Consider the following 22,968-nt stretch of genomic DNA (forward strand, 5'->3'; position numbering starts at 1 on the left):
GGCCAGTGAGTGTGTGTGTGTGTGTGTGTATGTATGTGTATATATATATATATATATATATATATATATATATATATATATATATATATATATATATATATATATATATTACACAGTATATATAAATACCTTTTAAAGGTATTTCCTCTGTAATCAGAATTCAGTATAGCAGTAGCTTAAACCAAACTTAAACCAAAATGTTTACAAATTACTGATTGTGTGTATGTATATAACTATTATTATTATTAGTTTTTTTTCAATTACCTTCATGGATGAGGGCACTTCTATAAAGATAAATAGGTCATTATGAAGGTTACTGAGGGAGGTTTCTTTACATGGACAGGAGGGGTTTTTCCAAGCCAGACGGGGGTGTATTTGAAACATCCTTTTCTGTTGCTGTGGGGGTGATGCTCATGATGGTTCTTTTATATCAATGGAATTTAATTGTACATCATCAATGATTACAGTGAAATGTGTGTGTTCACAGTCTGGGTTTTGCTTGATGCCTACACACATGCAGAACGGTTCGATTTTAATTCAGCAGCGTTTCACAAATGAGCATTTACACATATGATGCAGATTTGTAGATTTATATGAAGACATTAAAGTGCTATGTATTTTAAACAGGACTTGAAGAATTGCAGAGGCTTATTTATTTATATAATACTGAATTCTGCAAAAAGGGTTTCCATGGAAAGTAATCATGTTGCATTGTAAAAGCATATTTTTAAAGTGATACACAACATGCCAAGATATGATTCATAAAGAGAAACTGGTGAGCAGGTTTTGTATATCAGATGCCCTGGATTTAAAGGCAAGATGCTGCTTTTGCATGAAAAGTTCTGCATTTTAGTGTCCATCACTGAACAGTACACCTCTGGAATGAATGGAGATTCAGTGCCACCCAGATGAGAATGGAAGTTTTTTCTGCCACAGTCGCCACTGAATCATTCTTTAGGTACAAACATACAATTCTAAGGAACAAACATGTGGGCACTAAAATTTATACATACCAATTTCAGAACCTCTTTATCTCTGTGTAAAGCTGCTTTGAGTCAAAGTCCATTGTTAAAAGTGTTCCACAAATAACAATTAATTATATTGAATATCAAACATTCTAAGTAAGAACATTTCAGAACAATGATTTATATTCACTTGTTATCTAATTTTAGCAAGTAACAGGCTTCAGAAAGCAGATATGAATAGTGAGTTACAGAAATAAATCAATTATACTGTAAATATACATTTTAGAGTAATAAATTAGTGCCCCTAAGTTTATTCATAATAAGCAAAGACAGTGGCAACAGCAGCAAAGAAAACAAACTGAGAAGGGAACCCGTCCTCACCTCATTGAGGTTATCAACAGTTCACTGATGGAGAAATGACCATGTGTCAACTGCTCATGGAAACTATAGTCCTAAACCACGGACTCTGTACATGAATTCCAGTCCATATCCATCTTCATGATTCTGGATATTAACTCTTTACTATAACTTCATGGAATCATTCACAGTGTTTTTTTAATGAAGAGAACTCAATATACAGGAAGGCAATACACAATACTACAGGAAGACTCACTTTGGCAGCATAACCAGATAAAAAATATCGCACTCTACAAAACACTCCACTGGATGTCCATGATCCCTCCAGATCTGCTCCTTTACCTTGTAGCGAATGGGAGAGAAGAGGGAAAAACCATTGACAAAGCTAAAATGAGTATATAGTTTGAATAACAGTTTGCCCGCATTCCCCACCATTATATGTAGCAAATTTAGCTCGCAAAGAAAAGGGAATATTTATAAGTAATTATAAGGGGTTATAGTTACTCCTAAATATTTAAATTAAGTTGAATTGACGGTAATGGAATTAACGTTACACCTATTGGTCTGTTCGTCCGGCAAACAGACAGTAAAATTTTATATTCATTCTATAAAAAGAGGTATCTTCCCGGCCGAGAAAGACGCAACCCCCCTTTGTTTTATACCGTGCAATTAATAGAGCATGTAGTTCAGATCGAATGTTGCAGGAACCTTATGAATGTGAGCGGCACTCAGAGACAATCACTTATGACAAATACGGCGTTTAATGAATGAGACAAACACAACATAAAACTAACTACACAAACAAACAAAAAGAAATAAAAAAAATTAAAATGAAAATAAAAATAAACAAAAAGTAAAAAATAGGAAAAGGAGGAAGAAAAGGGGAAAGAAGAAAGGAAAGAAAGAAAGGAAAGGCAAGCCTAATCTTCAAAATTAATCACACCCTAACTGAGAAATCGTCACGGAAATTTAATTCACTTAAAAATTCAGTAAAGGGCTCACACTTAAATACGCATCTAAATTGGTTGGTAAAACGGTTACTTTCATTGGCTTGTTGCACAAGAGTCCGGATGCGACAAAGAGATCTTTGAAGAGTCAGTTAGGATGGAGTCAGATGTTCTTCCAGGTTTTCCTGAAGATCGGAGCAGTTGTTGTTCTTGAAGATAAAGCTTGCTGGAAGATCCTAAAAAGGATTTGAGATCTTGTCCCGAAGAGTCGCTGCTGGGCTGTTCTAACGTCAGACCCTCCGGGCCTTCGGGCCCCCGGGCCTTCGGGAGTTCTGGAGCCGGTTGTGTGTGTGTGTGTGTGTGTGTGTGTGTGTGTGTGTGTGCTTTTGTGTGCTTGTGTGCGTGTGTGTGTGTCACAAGCAGCCATGCTGGATCGAGTTTAGAGTTTGGATTGTTTTGTGAGTTTTATGAGTTTATTGATTTATGGGTCCCCGTGAACTAAACAAGAGTTCAGGGTTTGGTCCTGTTTCATGTTTTCAGAGGGGGAGTGTGACACTGTGGGATATACCACCCCCAATAAAAGTTTTACCTTTTGATTGAGATGTAGATGTCATAGGTTAAAAGGAATGCCTGGGAAATGAAATCTAAATGACCTGTGCCAGACGCTACAACCTCAAACACATACTGACAGAAGACTTGAGTTAAATATATACATTTTCAGTCTCCACTTGAGACTTGTGTCTGAGTGGTGAACACTATTTGGAAGGCTGTTCCATTACTGTGGGTATGTAAATCCCCCCTGTAAATCAGAGGATGTGAACTCACAGCTGTGTAAAGAGTTAAAGAACAATGTGGTAAAAACAGGAAGTTGCCTCACAACTACAGAACTTACCTATGTAGGCGTTTAACTTTTACACCACCACCATTTCTTTTAAATTCTCTCATTTCTTTTTATTCTCTGGTGATTTCTTTCCACACAATTACTTACTCTTTCTGTATGACTCGTACGGAACTCTAGCTGTCTTTCACTTCATTTTCTCACTTATTAAACACTCATGCATCAGGACTTCTTACTGTGTTTCTCTTCTCTGAGGTACGATTCAAATGTATTTAAACCCTATTATATATTATCAGTAGTATTGAACCTAATCTAAGTTTATTGATGTAAATGAGTAGAGATATGAGAATGTAGAGGACAGGGTGGTATGAAGATGGATGATCCGCTGTGGCGACCCCTAATGGGAGAACCCGAAAGAAGAAGAAGAAAAAGAGTAGAGATATGATAAATTATCACATCTGATAACAAGCTGAACTTCTCAGCTCTCACATTATAAACATCTGACCATTTAAAAATGACACTAAGCCAGACATTTCATCAAGTTTGATTCTGAGCTGCGTAGTAGTGGGTTTTTTTTTTTGGCGTGATCAAATCTGTGTATGATAATATACAGAACAACATCCTGAACTCATTAATATTTAATAGAACTCGATATTGAGTGCTGAAGGATGGACCTGAATCAGTCAGTAATTCCATCATCTTCAGTAAACACAATGTCCTGGCAGGGTTTAGCAGAGTGGGGGGTGGGGGGGAGTGTCTGCATAACAGTGTGTTTTAAACACTAATAAGTCATAGAAACATTATCCTTATATCCTAAGAGACTTTCAGAAGTCCTCTCAGCATGCAAAAACGTTCCACCTACAGTCTGTACTTCAGCATCAAATTCCAGATGTTTGAGGATGACAGCTTTATTGAGAGCTGAGAGTTTTGTATAATTAATATGTATTCTTTCTAAATGCACTCATTCTCACATAGGATTTTTTTTCCTTCTTAAATTGAAAATGAATGTAACTTGTGGAATGTGTAGGTGATTTGGAAAGTTCAGGGGACTTTTCTGAACAAAGCCAAAAAATTATTTTGCTTGTTTCATTTCATATTGTTGGTCATCGGACATAAACTGATCAGCTTTAAAAACCTTGTCCTGCTTTTCTTTCTGCTTATTTCAGAAAATCTGCACTTTATAAAGTGAAAAATGATCTCCTTATATTACTTTTACATCATCTGCTTCTCCAGTGCAGGTACGTGTTCACCTTCAGTAAAGATAAAAGCCATATAAGCATTTTGTAAATGAGCCAATTGCATGAAGGTTTTGTTTATTGAAAGTGTTTTTTTTTTTCACCAGTTTTCCTCCCAGTAGAGTCTCAGATCATATCAGCTCCAGTGGGTTCCACAGTGGTCCTGCCATGTCAGTGGAGAAACATCTTAGTCCAAACTCCGCATGTTCAGTGGAGCAATGTTTTTAAGACGGTGTTTGAGAGGAAAGGTGTGAAGATGTATGAGGGTGAGGGATATGAGAACCGTGTGGATGTTCCTCAGGACAACCTTCTTAAAGGAAACTGTTCTCTGGTGCTGAAGAAAGTCAGAATCTCGGATGCAGGCTTCTACGAGAGCCACCTGTCTGTGAAGCGCATGAAGAGAGCCAGCACTACAAAATGGGTTTTACTGCAGAACATCGAGCTCACAGTCTATGGTACGTGGAGATCAGCAAACCACAGAGCTGCTGAGTTCTGGATTGTCATTGGTTAGTAAGTGTTGATGTTTAATAATAAGTTTATTTAAACAGTTCTGGAAAGAGTCTCCAGTGTGGGTGCTTTACCCAGCAGGTTCAGGGACAGCTTTTTTCCATCCACCATCACATTACTGAACTCTACACTACACCGCTAAATCACTACAAAACAAACACAAACAAAAGACTGTATATAAAAATATTTTTTATATATAGTAGACTGTTTATTCAGCTTGCTACTCCTTAAATGCCATAATCTTGTGATCTGTAACCTTTTCATTTCTGCACATTTTTCTTAATCACTGTACACCTTCATATTTATTCACTGTACTCCTGAATGTCCACACGTCTCTGTACTGAAATAGCCTTTATATTTATTCACTGTATATACTTTCATATATACCACTTGCTGTAAATATGCTAGATAGTTATCTGCACTTTTGCACGACTGCTACAACTGCATTTCGTTGCTGTGTACCTGTACTATGCTATGACAATAAAGTTCTATCTATCTATCTATCTATCTATCTATCTATCTATCTATCTATCTATCTATCTATCTATCTATCTATCTATCTATCTATCTATCTATCTATCTATCTATCTAAAGCTGTATCTTGAGCTTCAGGACAAAGGAGTTAAACTCTTTTCTCTGTGACCTGACAAGCTTTGGGTTTTAATGTCTTAAAAATGTAAAGAAAGAGACCAGAACAAGAGTTTATAGCTGCTATAATGTAAGTGACTACAAGGAACTGAGGTTTCTTACAGATTTTTCATGTTAAAAGTAATTTGAAAGAAATGAAACATTTCAGGTTTTTTGTTTTTTTTCTTAACAAAATGCGATAAAAGTAAAAACACACACATGAAGTTGATTGACCATTGACCAGTTGATGACCATTATGTCATTCTTTTGTTCATTTATTGCTTTCATTATTGGGTTGTGGAAAGTTTCTGGAAGATCAGAACCACCTAAGAAACCTAGGGAAATAATTTTCTGACTGAATATGTGATGGTAAATAATCATATATAAACAAGCCAAAGAAAACAGTTTCATCAGGGTTGAAATAACTTTTTGGAGGGTAAATTTTGCAGTCACATGAAGTGAATCACTGATTCAGATGTTTCTCATATGAAACTGATTTTAGACACTTGATGCTTCACACATTTACAGATGTACTGTTTGTGCTGTATATGTTTATATTCTTAACATGATTTACTATTATTTCAGTTAGTTCATTTATTGTTAAACATGTTCATTTTCTTCTGGATGTCAGGTTATTAATGATAAACCAAGGAAATATTTCATATACCATCCCTGGAAACACACATCATCTTAACATGCATTTTTAATTTTTTAATTTTTTTATTTTTTTATTTAAACATTCAATTTTGATAACAATCAATTCATACAACAGAGATCTAATCCATTTTCCTGATGCTGATTATATTTAAATAAATAAATAAATAAATAAATAAATAAATAAATAAATAAAAGAATATTTGAGTATAGTACTGGAATTTAGAGAAGAACCTAAATGAGAATGAGATTTATACTGGTTTTAAATTAGGAATATATTTATTTTTCTTTCATTTCCCAAGAACCCCAAGAAATGAATCTACAAGATATATCAACTGTTAGAGGTGAGTGTAAAGTTTTTACCTGATGTATATAAATGTGTAATAATCAGTTACAGAGTTTGAAATGTACCACCAAGTTATGGATCTTATTTCTGTAATAAAATAATTATTAATATATTAATATCTTCTCTTAAACTGCATCACCGTACACTTACACAACATAGTCAAGTATTATGTAGGATCAGAGTCGAGTGTATGATTAACCAGTAAGTGCTAATGATCATTAATTTCATATGAAAGTTAAAATGAGTGCTGCACCATTAATTGTTCGCGATCGCGATGTCGGCTTGTGTGATTATATGATGCCAAATGTTGCGATTTATTGAAATAAATAAGTGCTTGTGGGGACACACCTTTCTGGGAATGAATTTTCCACGCTGCTAACAAAACAAAAAAAGACCAGATTGTCTCAGTTTCGGCAGTGCACGTGTGGCGTGTGTGGGCTCTTTCCAAGTTTGCCTTGTAGAATTCAAGAGTTATATTTATATTAAGTTTGTAATCTTGTGTACCAGTGTAGATTTATTCATTACTAGAGACTCAAAGCACTTTTGTACGTCGCTCTGGATAAGGGTTCCTGCTAAATGGCGCAAATGTAAATGTAAATGGTCACGTGACTTTCTGGGGTGCAGCGCGGAGACCTGGTGAAGGTGAATGCCAAGCAGATCAACGCTGAAATGGTGGCCAATAAAACGCTAACTCTGTTATATGGTGATGTTTTAGCTTCAAGATCACCGACAGTGAGCAGAGAGAGGAACTGTGTAAGATCTAAATTAATGTTGCTACATCACATGGTCATGTGATAAATCTCACTGGTTCCTGGTTGGAAGAAGATGTTTCATTGAATTTGGCCTGCCATTTTTCTTTTCCTTGTACTGACTCGTGTGTGTGTGTGTGTGTGTGTGTGTGTGTGTGTATAATATAAACTTTATATTGTGTCTGTTATGTCCTGGATAAACAGGGCAGTTTCTAGCCTTTTGGCCCTTAGGCAAGATTCCTACTGTCACGGCTCTGCCCTCCCACCACACAAATCATTAGCTATCTTCCATTCAAATTAACAATAATAATTGCAAATTTGCCTAAATTCAAGTATGTAAACATGCACTGTATCTAATATATACTGTATATACTTCAGCAGAAAAACAGGTAAATAAGGTAAATAAGCAGCGGCAGGATGGTCCCTCTTTGATTGGATAAAATTGGTTGTAGTAGCACTAATATTGATCCTGTACTCGCCCTTTTCTTCTGCACAAGATAACTGATGCTCTAAAGCACATTAAGGCACACGTTACAGTCCCACTGTAGCTAGGCCGAGGGGGAGAGCAGGAACAATCGGATTAGTTGTTGCAGGGTTGTTTGGATAATATTTGGGTAATGTGTGGTTATTGTGTTTAACGATCAACTGCAAAATTGATTCCTAAACATAATGACAAGACATAAAAAAAAAGCATTGTCATGCTGGAACAGGTTCTGGTCTCCTAGTTTAAATTAACTTCATATTGAATTTCATTCTACCACATCCAAAGACGCCAAATACAATTGTGTGCCTCCGACTGTGTGCTAACAGTTTGGAGAAGAACCACATAGCTGGAAAAGTTGGTCAAAGGTCATATTGTGGTTTAATATATATATAATGTTTGATCAACACGTTTCCTTCAGAAGCCTCAGAAGCCACAATGATAGCAAAAGGTTACAGAGGTCACGTGTAGAACTGAGATCATACTGAGATAATAAAATGCTTGTTTTCTGTTCTTTTCTCTTTAAGAAACACCAGGAGGAAATATTGATGTTAGTTTAACTGCTGCAGGTGAGCGTTAAGACCCTCTGAAAATACAGGCATCAAGGGTTTGTGAGAAATTGTTCAGTTTAGGAAACTTCTTTCTTTTCCCATGCTTTTCAGATGGAGCAGGAGTAAAGTATCCCCGACTGCAGATCGTCCTCCTTTCTCCTCTCTTATGCCTAAACAGAGTATAAACAGAGAAGTTGAAAAGCTGCAGACTGGTGGAAAGGACGTGATGGAACATGGAACACAAAGAACAGGAAATGAGCAAATGAAAATCATGAGGTCAAAGGAACTGCCTGAAGAGCTCAGAGACAGAATTGTGGCAAGGCACAGATCTGGCCAAGGTTACAAAAAGATTTCTGCTGCACTTAAGGTTCCTAAGAGCACAGTGGCCTCCATAATCCTCAAATGGAAGACGTTTGGGACGACCAGAACCCTTCCTAGAGCTGGCCGTCCGGCCAAACTGAGCTATCGGGGGAGAAGAGCCTTGGTGAGAGAGGTAAAGAAGAACCCAAAGATCCCTGTGGCTGAGCTCCAGAGATGCAGTCAGGAGATGGGAGAAAGTTGTAGAAAGTCAACCATCACTGCAGCACATATACATAGACATATGCTGTGGTGACTTCTAATGGGAGGGGCCAATAAGGAATAAGAATTATTAATACACTCTTATGTGAATCACACATACATATTACTGTAGAAATCTACATGAATATCAGTCGGATTAGTCGCTTTGGGTTTTTAAACACTAACAGACCAGCAGGTTTCACACTTTCACAGTCATACTGTATACACTAGGTTTTTGTTGGCTTTGAACTTATATAACATTTTGTGGAGATGTGCATTTTATTTTCCAAAAGGTTGTAAATTCTGTGTTTTGATATTCAATTGTTTTGATTATTTTGTTGATTTTCACCAAAAAGTTTAATACATTTTTATCCTTGAAAAAAATGAAAGCAGTTCTTATGTCGTTTTTCTTCATATAAAGTAATGGGACAGTCATGCTGAATTTATAAATAGAAGCTTTGAATGTATTTTGTCGTAACTCAGACCCCATGTCCAAATAGACATTACAATTAAGTGGCTCAAAACTCAAATTAGTTTTAGTTATTCACTAACCAATAACCAATAAGTCAAAACTTCAAATAATACATAAACAAACCAAATGAAGACATCTTCCAGTCACGAATAAGAAGGAGCAAATCAGCTTTATTGCAGTCAACTCAGGTTCATCTCATGGAGCACTCAGGAGAGAACTATCTCAACAGCAATCGCACCCGTCAGCTTTCACATGCGAGTGCTAATTTGATATAAACAATCCTTTCTTTTTATATCCACACCTAGTAAAATGTACATATTTTGTGTAATTTCTCCTCCCTAACAATTTACATAAACCAATCATTTTACGGGGGCTTTGCATATCCCACCTTTTGCTTACGTGTTTTCTGGTAAGTTTCTACCTATTCCTAGAAAAACTCCACCCATTCTAATTTACATTTACAAAAAAACATCTCTTGATGGTGAGCAGTTCTTAAAAAAAAATCCCCTGACTGTGCAACTTTGTACACAACAATGCAACAGATTGTCTACCGCAATATTCACACCTTTTTTCTAAACCTCATTTGGGGTTTTTTCTATGTCTGAATTCATCCTTTGTTTTGTTTTGTGTGGACTTGGTATAGAAACGTGTTAGTTTTTTACTAGTTTTACACACCAGGGTTTTAGTTTCAACACACCAGCACTTTTCTCCAAATGCTTTTCCTATTTCTCATAGCTCTCTTCTTTTACTTAGTTTTTCTTAAAATCTTCTTAAAATATATTTCTTATGCTATAATACTTCTTTATATAACATTTCATATCTTACTCTCAACCAGCATCTTAAGCTCATGCGCTCATAGAAACATCTTACTTCCTGTGTGTTTTGGACATTGTACCTCTTATACACATTCTTGCAACTATTCCCCTACGTTCTTTATTATCTGACGATGTGTTGTGCCTATTAACCTATTACTCTTCTCATTTTTATATTTTTTATATATTTTTATATGATTTTTCTACTTAAGTTTCTACTTGTGCTTTGTTTATATATGTGCATATGCTGTTTGAGTATAGTTAGCCTGCATGCGTATTTTACTATTTTTATTTTACGTTATATTTTGCTATATTTCCCTCCCGGCCGACCCCTTTGCCTGGTGTTCGTGGTCATAACTTTCTACTGGCCTGTTTTCTGGAGTGACTATTGGTCCTCATATGCGTCTCTATTTTCCACCTCGAATATCTCTTCCGGTTCATACTCATGGCACCTCTACATTTTTCCCCTTATTTTTTTAAAACTGCCGTATCTGCTCACTCGCCTTTATACCATAAATTACATTTACAAGCATTTTGATTATATAATGTATGCTTGCTAAACTTTATATATGATAAACTTTACTCTAAAGCATGATTATGTCTGAACTCTTACATGGACTAACTTTATGCACCCTATTATGCAAGATGAGTCAAGATGTCATGTTTTCTCTGCATAGCCGAGGTGTTTAAACACATAAGCAGCTCCATACATCACTTCTGACTGAATTTTTCACAGTGCATGATGCACCTGCTCTCACCAACCCTATTAAACCCAACTTTTCTATTATTATTTTATATTATATATTATTATATTTATAATCATTATATTATAAACCGAACTAGCTAAATTTCTCAACAATTGAACCACTCATAATGCAAATGCCTGTCTGCTTTTTAAAGTGATTCTTCTTTCGGCTGCTCCCATTAGGGGGCGCCACAGCGAATCGTCCGTCTCCATCCCCCCCTTGTCCTCTACATCTGCCTCTTTTACCCAACCACCTGCATGTCTTCCCTCACCACATCCATAAACCTCCTCCTTGGTCTTCCTCTTTTCCTCCTTCCTGATTCCTCCATCCTCAGCATTCTCTCACTGATATACCCCATGTCCCTCCTCTGCACATGTCCAAACCATCTCAATCTCACCTCCCTCACCTTGTCACCAAAACGTCCTACATGCGCTGTCCCTCTAATAAACTCATTTCTAATCCTGTCCATCGTCGTCACTCCCAACGAACATCTCAACATCTTCAGCTCTGCTACCTCCAGCTCCACCTCCTGTCTTTTACTCAATGCCACTGTCTCTAAACCATACAACATCTCAGGTCTCACCACAGTCCTATAAACTTTCCCTTTCACTCTCACAGATACTCTTCTATCACAAATCACTCCTGCTATCACTCTTCTCCACTTACTCCACCCTGCCTGCACTCTTTTCTTCACTTCTCTAACACACTCCTTATTACTTTGCACTGTTGACCCCAGGTACCTGAACTCCACCACCTTCACCACCTCTTCTTCCTGCAACTGCACCCCTCCACTGCCCTCCCTCTCATTCACACACATGTACTCTGTCTTACTCCTACTGACTTTTATTCCCCTTCTCTCCAGTGTGTACCTCCACCTCTCCAGCCTCTTCACTTGCTCCCTACTCTCACCACAAATCACAGTATCATCCACAAACATTATATTCCATGGAGACTCCTGTCTGACCTCGTCCATTAACCTGTCCATCACCACTAGGAAATGGCTCAGAGCTGATCCTTGATGCAGTCCAACCTCCATATATATAAAGTGATGGTGTAATGTGCTCTCCCTGCCTTTGAGGGGAGCTGTTTGTTGTTTAGCATTATTAGATTGAGCTTTTATTCGCAAGGGTGAAGCTGTTTTCCCCAGTTCTATTCCCTTTTATAAAGGAGGATTATCACTGTTGTTTTTGAGATTAAATACTGTATTTTCCAGTTTTATTATTTTTATTTTGGATACAATCAACACTTATCTTTGTAATATGCTGTAGTTTTTTCTGTGTTTCAGTGAATTTGTGAACCATGACCTACTATTAAGCTGTAGCCACACCCATATTTACTCTAACTCTGATATAAATGTATATATGATTTGGAAGTTGTTATGGAAGCAGTTTTATTTCCTTGTGAAAAGGCTGTTGTACTGCTGGTTCTACTGTGAAAGTGGCCAAGTTGGAAAAGGAGCCTAATAAAAGAAAGCTGCTCTGTGTGACTCAACAATCTTGTTGTCCTCCTTGTTCATCCCTCAAACAAAAACAACGCAGAGACAATTGTGGGAGCACACCGACGGAGGGGGTTACAGCTATGTATAAATTATTTCCTTGTGTGTGTATAATACACAATAAGTCACCAGCTGGATTTAACTAAGCAAAGAGGGAAGAGCCTCCCATTAGATAATTACTGCTTTGATGATTATGTTACAGCTGGCAACCGGTAATTTAACTCTAACTCGTTTCTTAAACAACAATGTCGGTAGACACATCCTGTGGTTGTGGAACAGATGTTTATCTGTTTCAGAAGGGTCTAATTATTGGCATGTATCAAGCAAAGAAAACATCTAAGGAGATTGCTAAAACTACTTAAATTGGGTTAAGAACTGAAAACGCATGAGTAAAAACTGGAAGGACACTGGGGGAACCATCATCTTCGAGGAAGAAATGTGGTCAGAAATTTTTTTCCGAAAGATCGTGATCGGTGATCACTTAAACGTTTGGTTAAATCAAATCGTAGAATTTATGGCTATGTTTAATAGTAAAAGTAAGAGCATTTCCACATGTACAAATCGGAGGGAACTCAAGGGATTGGAACTAAACAGATGTGTAGCCTTAAGAAAACCACTTAGCAGTGCGGCGATAACAACTGCTTAGATTTTGCTAGGGAGCATAAAGATTGGACTCTGGAGCAATGGAAGAAGGTCATGTGGTCTAATGAGTCCAGATATACACTGTTCCAGAGTTCCATCATACCTAGTGCCCACCGTACAAGCCTGTGGGGGCAACGTTATGTGCCCAAAGAATGATTTTTTTTTTGGATGGGCAGAGTATAATTTACTGTATAATATTATTCATTAAGCTATGACATTATTTCAGCAGGAAATACGCTCCGAACGCACATGCCTTCTCTTCTCTCTTCTCTCCAAAGGAAACATGGACTGCAGTGAGAACTCGGACACTTCTGAGATGACTGTGTGAAGGCTACTATTGATGTTATAGTGTGTATTTGTATTTTTTGTGTGATAGTGTGTATTTGTGTCTAAACTGTAATTAGCCGCAAGAAATGATCAGACCGCTGGCTGATTTTTTTCTGTTCCTTGGACATGGATGTGGTGAGGGAAGACATGCAGGTTGTTGGTTTGAAAGAGGCAGATGTAGAGGACAGGGGGGTATGAGACGGATGATCCGCTGTGTTGACCCTAACGGGAGAAGCCGAAAGAAGTAAGCAGGAATCGGCAAGAGCACACGGCTTGTTAGATAATGCTTCTAATTTTCTTTTTATGCTGTTCCTGGGAAACTAATTGTAAGTGAACAAAATATTTTTTTTCTTATTTATGCAACATAAAGTCATATTCAGAAACTGTCTTAAAGTTCTTCAGTTTTACATAATATAAAAGGGATAACAACTGCAATTAAAGTGAGGGAAAGTAACTTATGTTGTTATTGGAGTTCAATCCCTCATGTTAGCTAACTGTCTAACCATGCAGAGAAACGCATTGTGAGCATTGTTGTCAGGCCAGAAGAACTCGCCGGAAACCAAAGTTCAGCAGAACGAGGGTTTAATGAAACAAAAGGAGAATAAGGAAAAAACAGCAAACAAAAGTGTACATAAAGATCCAGCAAACTCTGGTAATCCTTTAGAAAGGTTAAGTCTATGGAATACATTTCCTGGAAAAGGCAGTAATCCGAGCAAATGGCAAATCCGTAGCGTGAGGAGTCTGTGAGTGTTCTCCAGCCTAAACTGTAGAACGGATGGTGACATGATGGGAGTCTGTTAAAGTTTGACCATGCTGAGAATTACTGGTCATGGAAAGCATCTTTTAAAAGTGCTACTAAAGATCTAAACTTGACACCCCAAGAGGGAGCTCAGATTGTTGAAAAAATGGCTTAGACCCGAGTCATCAGAGCACAACAAGAGAATTTGCATTATTCACATTCACATTATTCGTCCTGAGTCAGAGGAGCACCAGAGATAGGAGAACATGCCATGTTGAAAAAGCTAGAGGATTTTCAATGGCTTAGCAACAAAGACAGTCATAAACTTAGAGAATTAGGAGACATCCTACTAGAATTGGAATGTTCTAAAAATGAAGGGTACCTTCCTGTACTTGCGTATTTAGACATAGATCTGGGATTGAACCCCATAGTGTAAAAACAGCCGTATAGCCTGCAGGAGAGATGGATAACAGAAGGATTCAGATACAGGGATGAGCACAACATGCCTTTCCCTCCATTCATGATATTTTCCAGATTTGTGATACAAAAGCATACAAACACCCTCAAATCAGCTTACTAAAACAGAAAAGGTATTGAGACAGAAAGTTCCAATCCATGTACACAAAAACGATGTTCCATCAGAAGTTGTGTCTCGACAGTCATCAGCTACAGAGTCTACAAAATCTGTTTTTGTTCTGATTTTATCCATCAGGAAAGAGAGAGGAAGCTGTAACAATGTATGCATTGCTTGATTAACAAAGCAATCATTCCCACAAAGTTTTTCAGTATTTTTGGCATCAGCTCTCACTCCAGCCCTCACACATTAAAACATGTTTTGGTGAAACAGATACATCAGGTAGAAGAGCCACTAACTTCCTGATTGAGGCTAGGAATGGAAAGCTCAAAATTCAGCTCCCACATATAATAGAATGTGATCGTATACCCGATGACAGGTCAGAAATTCCTTCTCCTGAGGTGGGTGGCTCTATCCTCATCTTCAGGTGTTAGCAGACAAAATTCTGGCTGTGGATCCCAATGCTCCTGTCCTGCTACTCTTAGAGTGAGATATACTGAGAGTATAAAAGTGCGCGAGCACATAAATGGGCCCCACAATACTCCCTTTGCTCAACGACTCAACATAAGATGGGTCATTGTGGGTTGAAGTCTGTTTAGGAACAGTTCACAAATCATCAGTTGTCCCATGTCCATACTTAGTCCTTGTCCATATAAGATTGGAGTGGAAGATGATGTCATCAAAATCTGCACACTTCATCTTGCATGATGGAGGGCAAGGTTCTCTGCGTATAAAGCTGCTTTGAGTTGTTTAGTGTTTCAAAAGTCCAGTGATCATGATAAATTATGAGATATTATAAAGCAATCAGTATACAGAGATGAAAGGAACAGCCTGGTGGAACCTCTACCATTCCGATCTCCAACGCGTTGCTACCAAATAACAGGGAACAAGCAATTAAGCATTTCTGCTCATTTTAAAAAACATTAGAAAAGGAAAAAGACATAAAGAAACACTTCACTGAAAAAGATGCTGGACAACGTTCATGCAGAAGTTGCTCCATCTTTAGAAAAGGACAGAAAACACTGGTATCTCCCAAACTTTGGGGTGTATCACCCACAAAAACCAGATCAGATAAGACTGGTGTTCGACTCAAATGTTAAATTTGACACGGTGTCACTGAATCAAATGTAAGTTTATCCTTAATGTGCACGCCAGTGGCGACTGTGGTGAAGAATAAATTACTTGAGGTGGCATAAGGAAGAAACATTGAGAGGAACCAGACTCAAGAGAGAACCTCATCCTCATCTAAGTGGCACCAAATGTCGATTTATTACAGCTTAACGATGTTGAGGTGTGCAGTGATGATCAAATGCAACTGGTGGTCTTCAGTCCATGTAGCAGACTATTTATATTAATTACAGTCCAAATTTATCCTCAGTGTTGCTCCGTAATTTCATGGATCCAGAGGCTGTTGATTTGAAACCATCCCCAGCTGCACAGAGTGGCTTCTACTCGAAGAGAACCCCAAAGCAGACAGGTCTGAGGAGAGGAAAGGGATAGGAACACTGGCCACTGGAACCTCAGGAGCATGTTTAACATGGCTGAGAGAGAGATATATAGATTATTAAATCTGAGAAATAGTAATAGTAATAGTAATAATTATAATACAATTGTATTATAAGTTGTATAAGAAATGTAGACAGGAGTTTGGCTATTTCTCACACACTCTCTCTAAAACTCTGTGAGCAAGTTCTTCTCTTTTACACTGATTTAAAATATCACAATTAAAAAAATAAATAAATAATGACTGTGTATTAAGTTTAAGCTGGGGGCGGGGCTAACTTTCAAAACTTTTCCTTAAATTTTATTTTGAAAAACATCGAATAAAGATACACCCATGTTTTAATTTTAGTTTAATTTGCAATTACAAATGTATATATATATTTTTATATTATTATTATTATTATAAAATAATAATATTTAAAACAGGAGAGAATTGCTCAATGTGTTAAGGCATTGGGTTATCTATCAGCAGGTCCCCACAAGGTTGTGGGTTCAAGCCCCGAAACAGTCAATATAAAGGAATTGTATTTCTCTTCCCGTGGGCTCACCACCTGCAGGAGGGACCGTAAGGGATGGTGCTGTGAGGATTGGGCAGCAGGCGGGGGCCTGCTTAGACTGCTGCCCCCGAATTACGGATAAGCAGGAGAAGATGAATAAATGAATATTTAAAACTTTCCCAGTATGAATGATGCTGAATTCTAGATTGTGATTGGTCAAAAGATGTTGATTTTCTACATCAGGAGCTCCTGTTCATCAATGCACTTAGTAAGCAAACCTCTTCACACCACACCAAAATAATGCGGATTTTCCCATTACAGCACCACACAGCTGTACCACGAAGTATTTCTTTTTAACAAAGAAGCTGTAATTCTGATTTGACTGGTGTGTGTGTGTGTGTGTGTGTGTGTGTGTGTGTGTGTGTGTGTGTGTGTGTGTGTGTGTGTGTGTTTGCGTGGGGGGGATTATGGTCTATAGTGTTGCTGTTTCGTAACCACACGTATTGTTTCACATTAAGATAAGATAAGATAAGATAAGATAAGATAAGATAAGATAAGATAAGATAAGATAAGATAAGATAAGATAAGATAAGATAAGATATACCTTTATTTGTCCCACGGTGGGTAAAAAACCGCAAAGAAAAAGATAAAAAATAAAGGCAAATATATAAAAGAATACACATACTATAATATACAGTTTATCCACAACACAATGTATAAACACAAATAAAGAAAAAAGTACGTATTGCAGGTAATATTGCACACAGACAGTATTATTACACAGTTAAACAGTAATAACAGTGTGTGTTTTGGTTACTGGTTTTATTGGGAGCAGCTTTGATTGTAAAGTCTAATAGCAGCAGGGGGAAAAGACCGTCTGTAACGCTCCTTCAGACACTTAGGATGTAACAGTCTGTTACTGAAGGAGCTGCTCAATGATGAAACTGTTTCATACAGGGGGTGTTTTGCAAATGCAAATATCACACGGATGTAAACGTGAAGATTTTTCTAACACTTGCTGATCTTTCCTGTAATACATCAAATTTCTCACCCATAATTTCTTTAGCAATGATTGTATTTACGATAAACTCGATTTGGTTGGCGTGTAGGCTGTGTCTACATATACCACAGACTTTCCACAATCCTACCTTTTGGCAGATGCTACAGGACTGTTGAAGCCACATTGTAAAAAAATAAACTGTTAAAAGTAGTAAGAATTGAGTTGTCTTAACAAATTATTTATACTGTAAGTAACTGTAACTGCCTTCTAATTAACAATACTTTCTTCTGCCAATTAGTTTTTTTTCATGCAATGATTGTTATATTTTGATGATAAAGATATTGTTTTCACAGTAACTGAAACAACAATTACTGTTGTGTCAATTTACTTTTTTTTCTGTTTACTGCATTAGCAAAATTAAGTATTAAATTATGACAAGTGAGTTTTTCTGTCCTGCTGTTGAGTGCTCCCAGCCTTGACTTGATACCAAACATGTAAAGGTCAAATTAATTAATTCCTAATATGTAATAATTACAGTATGCTTGCAAGTATAGAGTTGAATTGTGAGAACTTCTAAGTCACCTTTTTATTACCAGGCCATATCCCCAGGAGGAAAAGAGGGGGCTCAAGGATGGGTGAGAGGGCAGCAGAACAAATGGCTTTCTTTTCTCTGCTTAAGGAGATCCTCAACTCAGATTAAAAAGATCCTTCCTTCAGATTAAAGACATCCTCTCCTCAGATTAAAGGGATCCTCTCCTCAGGTTAAAAATTTCATCCCCAAAAGAGAAAGTTTATTGTTTTGTTGCATGGCACTTCTCGAGGTCTCTCCTCATGGAGAGATCTGACCATCCTAAGAAAGTCTTGCTGCCTCACGGCTTTGGAAATTCTTCGGAGATGCTCTAGGGGTTTTGCACCCCTCACCCATTTCTTTTAAATTCTTTTTATTTCATTTCCATACATTGGTTTCTCACTGTTTATTTTATTTAGGTGTGACTGTGACCAGAAATTAAAGGTTTCACATATGTAGACCCCCTTGACCTTTCATTTACTCAGACACTTAGACACTTTTGAATCAAGACTTCTTACCGTATTTCTCTTCTATGAGGTAAGATTTAGGGCTAGAGTATTTATTTATTTATTTATTTATTTATTTTTAAGTTTTAGGCTGATCAAATCTTTAGCATCAACATATAGAGCTGAGAGACTTTTGAGACGGTGTTTGAGAGGAAAGGTGTGAAGATGTATGAGGGTGAGGGATATGAGAACCGTGTGGATGTTCCTCAGGACAACCTGCTTAAAGGAAACTGTTCTCTGGTGCTGAAGAAAGTCAGAATCTCAGATGATTTCAAAATTTACTTTGACTTGTATTTCATTGCAAACAATATGAACACAAAATATTCCATGTTTTGTTTGGTCAACTTCATGTCATTTGTAAATATACATCCTTTCCTGTCATTCAGACCTGCTACACATTCCAAAAAAAAAGCTGGGACAGTAAAGAATTTACCACTTTGTAATGTTGCCATTCCTTTTCGCAACACTTAAAAGATGTTTAGGGACTGAAGACGCCAAGTGATGAAGTGTTTCAGGTGTATTTTTGTCCCATTCTTCCTGAAAACAAGCCTTAAGGTTGGCAACAGTACGGGGTGTTTGTTGTCACATTTTGTGCTTCAAAATGTGTTACACATTCCCTATTGGAGACAGGTCGGGACTGCAGACAGGCCAGTCAAGTACCTGTACCCTCTTCCCCTGCAGGACTTTGTAATGTGTGCAGAATGTGGTTTTGCATTGTCTTGTTGAAATATGCATGGACGTCCCTGGAAAATATGTCTTCTTGAAGGCAACATAATGTGCTCCAAAATCTCTATGTACTTTTCAGCATTAATAGTGCAATCACAGAAGTGCAAGTTACCTTTGCCAAGGGCACTGACACAACCCCAGACCATGACAGACCCTGGCTTTTGGATTTGTTGCTGGTAACAGTCTGGATGATCCTATTCTTCTTTGGGCCAGAGCACACGGCCTCCATTCCTCCCAAAAAATACCTGAAATACGGATTCATCTGACCACAGTACACGTTTCCACTATGTTATGGTCTATCCCAGATGCCTCCGAGGCCAGAGTAGTCAACGGCGCTTCTGGACACTGTTAACATAGGGCTTCTTTTAGACACAGTACACTTTTAACTGTCATTTGTGGATGTAACTACCTATTGTGGTACTTGACAAAGGTTTGCCAAAGTAGTCCTGAACCCATGTGGTGATATCGCTGTCCCAACTTTTACTGTCCTAACTTTTTCTGATTTGGGGTTGTATTTTCCTGTGACTGCACCATAATTATGTCATTATTTTGTTTATTTATTGTTTCAATATGTGGTTGTGGAAAGTTTCTGGAAGATCAGAAACACCTAAGAAACCTGGGGAAATAATTTTCTGACTGAATATGTGATGGTAAATAATCATATATAAACAAGCCAAAGAAAACAGTTTCATCAGGGTTTTAAAAAAAAAAATTGGGAGGGTAAATTTGCTCCTGCAGTCATGTGAAGGGAATCATTGATCAAATGTTCTGGAGCACAAGGTTATGATGTGATGTGTGTTATGTGTAGGCTTTGCTAAAAAGATATGTTTTTAATCTGCACTGGGTGAGTGTGTCTGAACCCTGAACACTGTCAGGAGCTAAGTGTGAGAATGTTCTACCACCTTTAGTGGACTTTGCTATTCTAGGAACTACTAGGAGCCCAGAGTTTTGAGATCTCAGGGAGCGTGACGGATTGTAGCGTGTTAAAAGACTGAAGAGACACGTGGGAGCCAAACCATTCAGTGCTTTATAAGTAAAAAGTAGTAGTTTGTAGTCTATTCGAAACTTAACGGGAAGCCAATGTAGGGATGATACGATTGGGTGATGGTGGTCTAGTGGTTAGGATGTGGGGTAAAGGTCTCTCCCAGGTAAAAAACCCAAAGCAGAGCATGGTTTTAAATTGTGCTTGTCCAAAGGATAGTTTTCCACTGATCTAATGATCATTCCTTGTTTTTCTTGCCTGAAGGAAGTCTCTTCTGCTGAAATAATGCTGTCTTTGCTGCAATTTGACCATGAAAGCCTGACTTACACAGTCCTGTTAAAACATGTTTACCAGTTAAATTCTGAGAAGCATTGATGTAAATTAGTGTTTTCCAAGGCTGGTAATTGTAATAAACCTACTCTGCAGCAGAGGTAGCACTTGGTCCTCATTAGAGCCTGGTTCATCATGGCATTCGAAGGTTTTGGCGACTGCATAATTTCTTGCCACAATATGGAATGTACAGTAGTTGTAGTAGAAATAATATTGATTCTGTACTCGCCCCTTTCGTCTGCACAAAACAACCGATGCTCTAAAACACACTTTTTTTGCACCACAAATGGATTTAATGTCAGACAATATTTTCACGGAGCGGCCTTTAAGGTGTGGCAGATAAATACAACAAAATAAAATGATACGACCATAAAAACTGGCATTTTCTAAATAAAAAAAATGTGAATCCACCATGTTGTTGTTTGTTCATTTTGCTCGCTTGGGGATTCGAGTTCAGCGGTAATGTATTATGTGTTAGCGGCCAGAGCCCCTTTAAGAAGGTAGAGGATTGATAAACTGATTGATAAACAGGATGACAAGACACAAAAACAAAGCAATGTTCCAGCATGATCTTTGTACACACTGCCCGTCACTGCTACCGGTTGGAAGGTTTAGTGAGGTCCTTGGATCGGCCCCACCGGGGCTCCTCGCGGGCCTTGGTGGAGCTCCGAGAAGTCGATCAAACTTGACTATCTAGAGGAAGTAAAAGTCGTAACAAGGTTTTCATAGGTGAAGAATCATTAACAGGTAGCCGACTCCTGTTGGGTGAGCGCCACGCCCCTTCACTCCCATGACGTGCCGAGGCTGGGCACGCCCTCTCTATCTCGAAAGGTTACAGAGGTCACGTGTAGAACTGAGATCATACTGAGATAATAAAATGCTTGTTTTCTGTTCTTTTCTCTTTAAGAAACACCAGGAGGAAATATTGATGTTAGTTTACCTGCTGCAGGTGAGCGTTAAGACCCTCTGAAAATACAGGCATCAAGGGTTTGTGAGAAATTGTTCAGTTTAGGAAACTTCTTTCTTTTCTCATGCTTTTCAGATGGAGCAGGAGTAAAGTATCCCCGACTGCAGATCGTCCTCCTTTCTCCTCTCTTATGCCTACTCTTCAGAAGAGTGCAGGTTTGAGTTAATGATGGGGAGCATTTGGTAATGTGAAGAATTTTATATTCTTCACATTACCTATATATACCTATATATATATATATATATATATATATATATATATATATATATATATATAAATACACACACATTCTTATATATTACAAATATATTGCACATGTAAAGAAGAGAAAAAAAATAAGAATAATAAAAAAGAAGAAACTGACAAATTTACATATTACATATATATATATTTTTTTATTTTTTTATTTTTTTTTATGTATACATTTTAATTTAGAAATGTATTACCCAAATTGTAATACCTATTAAAACATACTGCCTATGAGTAAACATTCACATTTTGAGTTTTTTGGTCTAGAATTATTACTTACTGTAAATTAAACCAAATCAATCGAATATGTGAATAATACACGAATATACCTGAATATTCTTGCTTTTTGACAACACACACCTGAATTAATGAAGAAAAGCAGAAAAATCTGAGGTTTTCTCAAGTGTGATTTGATTGCATCTGAGGTAAAGCCCTGTGTGCTACCAAGACCACCCTCAGGGCTGACGTTGTCCAGTGGCTGGAGCTGCACTCTTATGAATAATTGTGTATACACACTTGACAAAAAGACAGGCGGCAGAACTGGAGGTGTCAGAGTTAAAGTCCAATCAGGGCCGAGTGCACGCTCTGTTTTACACGTGTTTTGATTGGCGCTTGGTGTTTCTACTCATCACCAACATTCAGTTCGACAGCAAGCAGAACATTTAGAGAGGAATAAATGATGAAGAAACTCCAGACTCGAACTCACCACAACACACGTGACCTCATTTTACACAATTTATTTGAAGGTTTTGGGTTCATGATAATTGTAATAGAAATCAATCAGTGTTTGAGTCATTAATATCATTCTAATAATATACTGAACAAAATTATACATTTTGTTTTTGCCCCCATTTTTCATGAGCTGAACTCAAAGATGTCTTTTTCTATGTACACAAAAGGTCTATTTCTCTCAAATATTGTTCAGAAATCTGTCTAAATCTGTTAGTGAGCTCTTCTCCTTTGCCGAGATCATCCATCCACCTCACAGGTGTGGCAGATCAGGATGCTGATTAGACAG

The 22,968-nt window shown here is 37.6% G+C and overlaps 1 protein-coding gene across 4 annotated transcripts; it reads left to right on the plus strand.

Moving 5' to 3' along the window:
* The first annotated feature begins 3,119 nt into the window (after positions 1 to 3,119).
* On the plus strand, positions 3,120 to 21,928 carry LOC310728953 (uncharacterized protein). 4 transcript variants are annotated; one of them, XM_083546867.1, is made up of 6 exons: positions 3,120 to 3,362; positions 4,274 to 4,345; positions 4,465 to 4,797; positions 6,433 to 6,474; positions 21,642 to 21,683; positions 21,777 to 21,928. In XM_083546867.1, exons 2-6 carry the CDS (start codon positions 4,300 to 4,302, stop codon positions 21,860 to 21,862), a joined length of 549 nt encoding a protein of 182 aa, XP_083402993.1. In that variant the 5' UTR covers positions 3,120 to 3,362; positions 4,274 to 4,299; the 3' UTR covers positions 21,863 to 21,928. The 4 variants fall into 4 exon arrangements, with proteins under 4 accessions (XP_083402993.1, XP_083402992.1, XP_083402994.1 ...); XM_083546866.1 differs by having other exon boundaries at positions 3,124 to 3,362; positions 4,450 to 4,797; XM_083546868.1 differs by lacking the exon at positions 6,433 to 6,474 and having other exon boundaries at positions 3,124 to 3,362; positions 4,450 to 4,797.
* The last annotated feature ends 1,040 nt before the right edge of the window (positions 21,929 to 22,968 follow it).

This window comes from Silurus aristotelis, assembly GCF_946808225.1.
Source record: "Silurus aristotelis genome assembly, chromosome: 7".
NCBI lineage: Eukaryota > Metazoa > Chordata > Actinopteri > Siluriformes > Siluridae > Silurus > Silurus aristotelis.

Excerpts from the sequence above, each read along its gene's own strand:
- LOC310728953 (XM_083546866.1), top strand. The coding sequence starts at position 4,300 with ATGATCTCCTTATATTACTTTTACATCATCTGCTTCTCCAGTGCAG. Across the intron at positions 4,798-6,432 it reads CATCGAGCTCACAGTCTATG|AACCCCAAGAAATGAATCTA; the intron begins GTACGTGGAGAT and ends TCATTTCCCAAG. Across the intron at positions 21,684-21,776 it reads TGTTAGTTTACCTGCTGCAG|ATGGAGCAGGAGTAAAGTAT; the intron begins GTGAGCGTTAAG and ends CATGCTTTTCAG.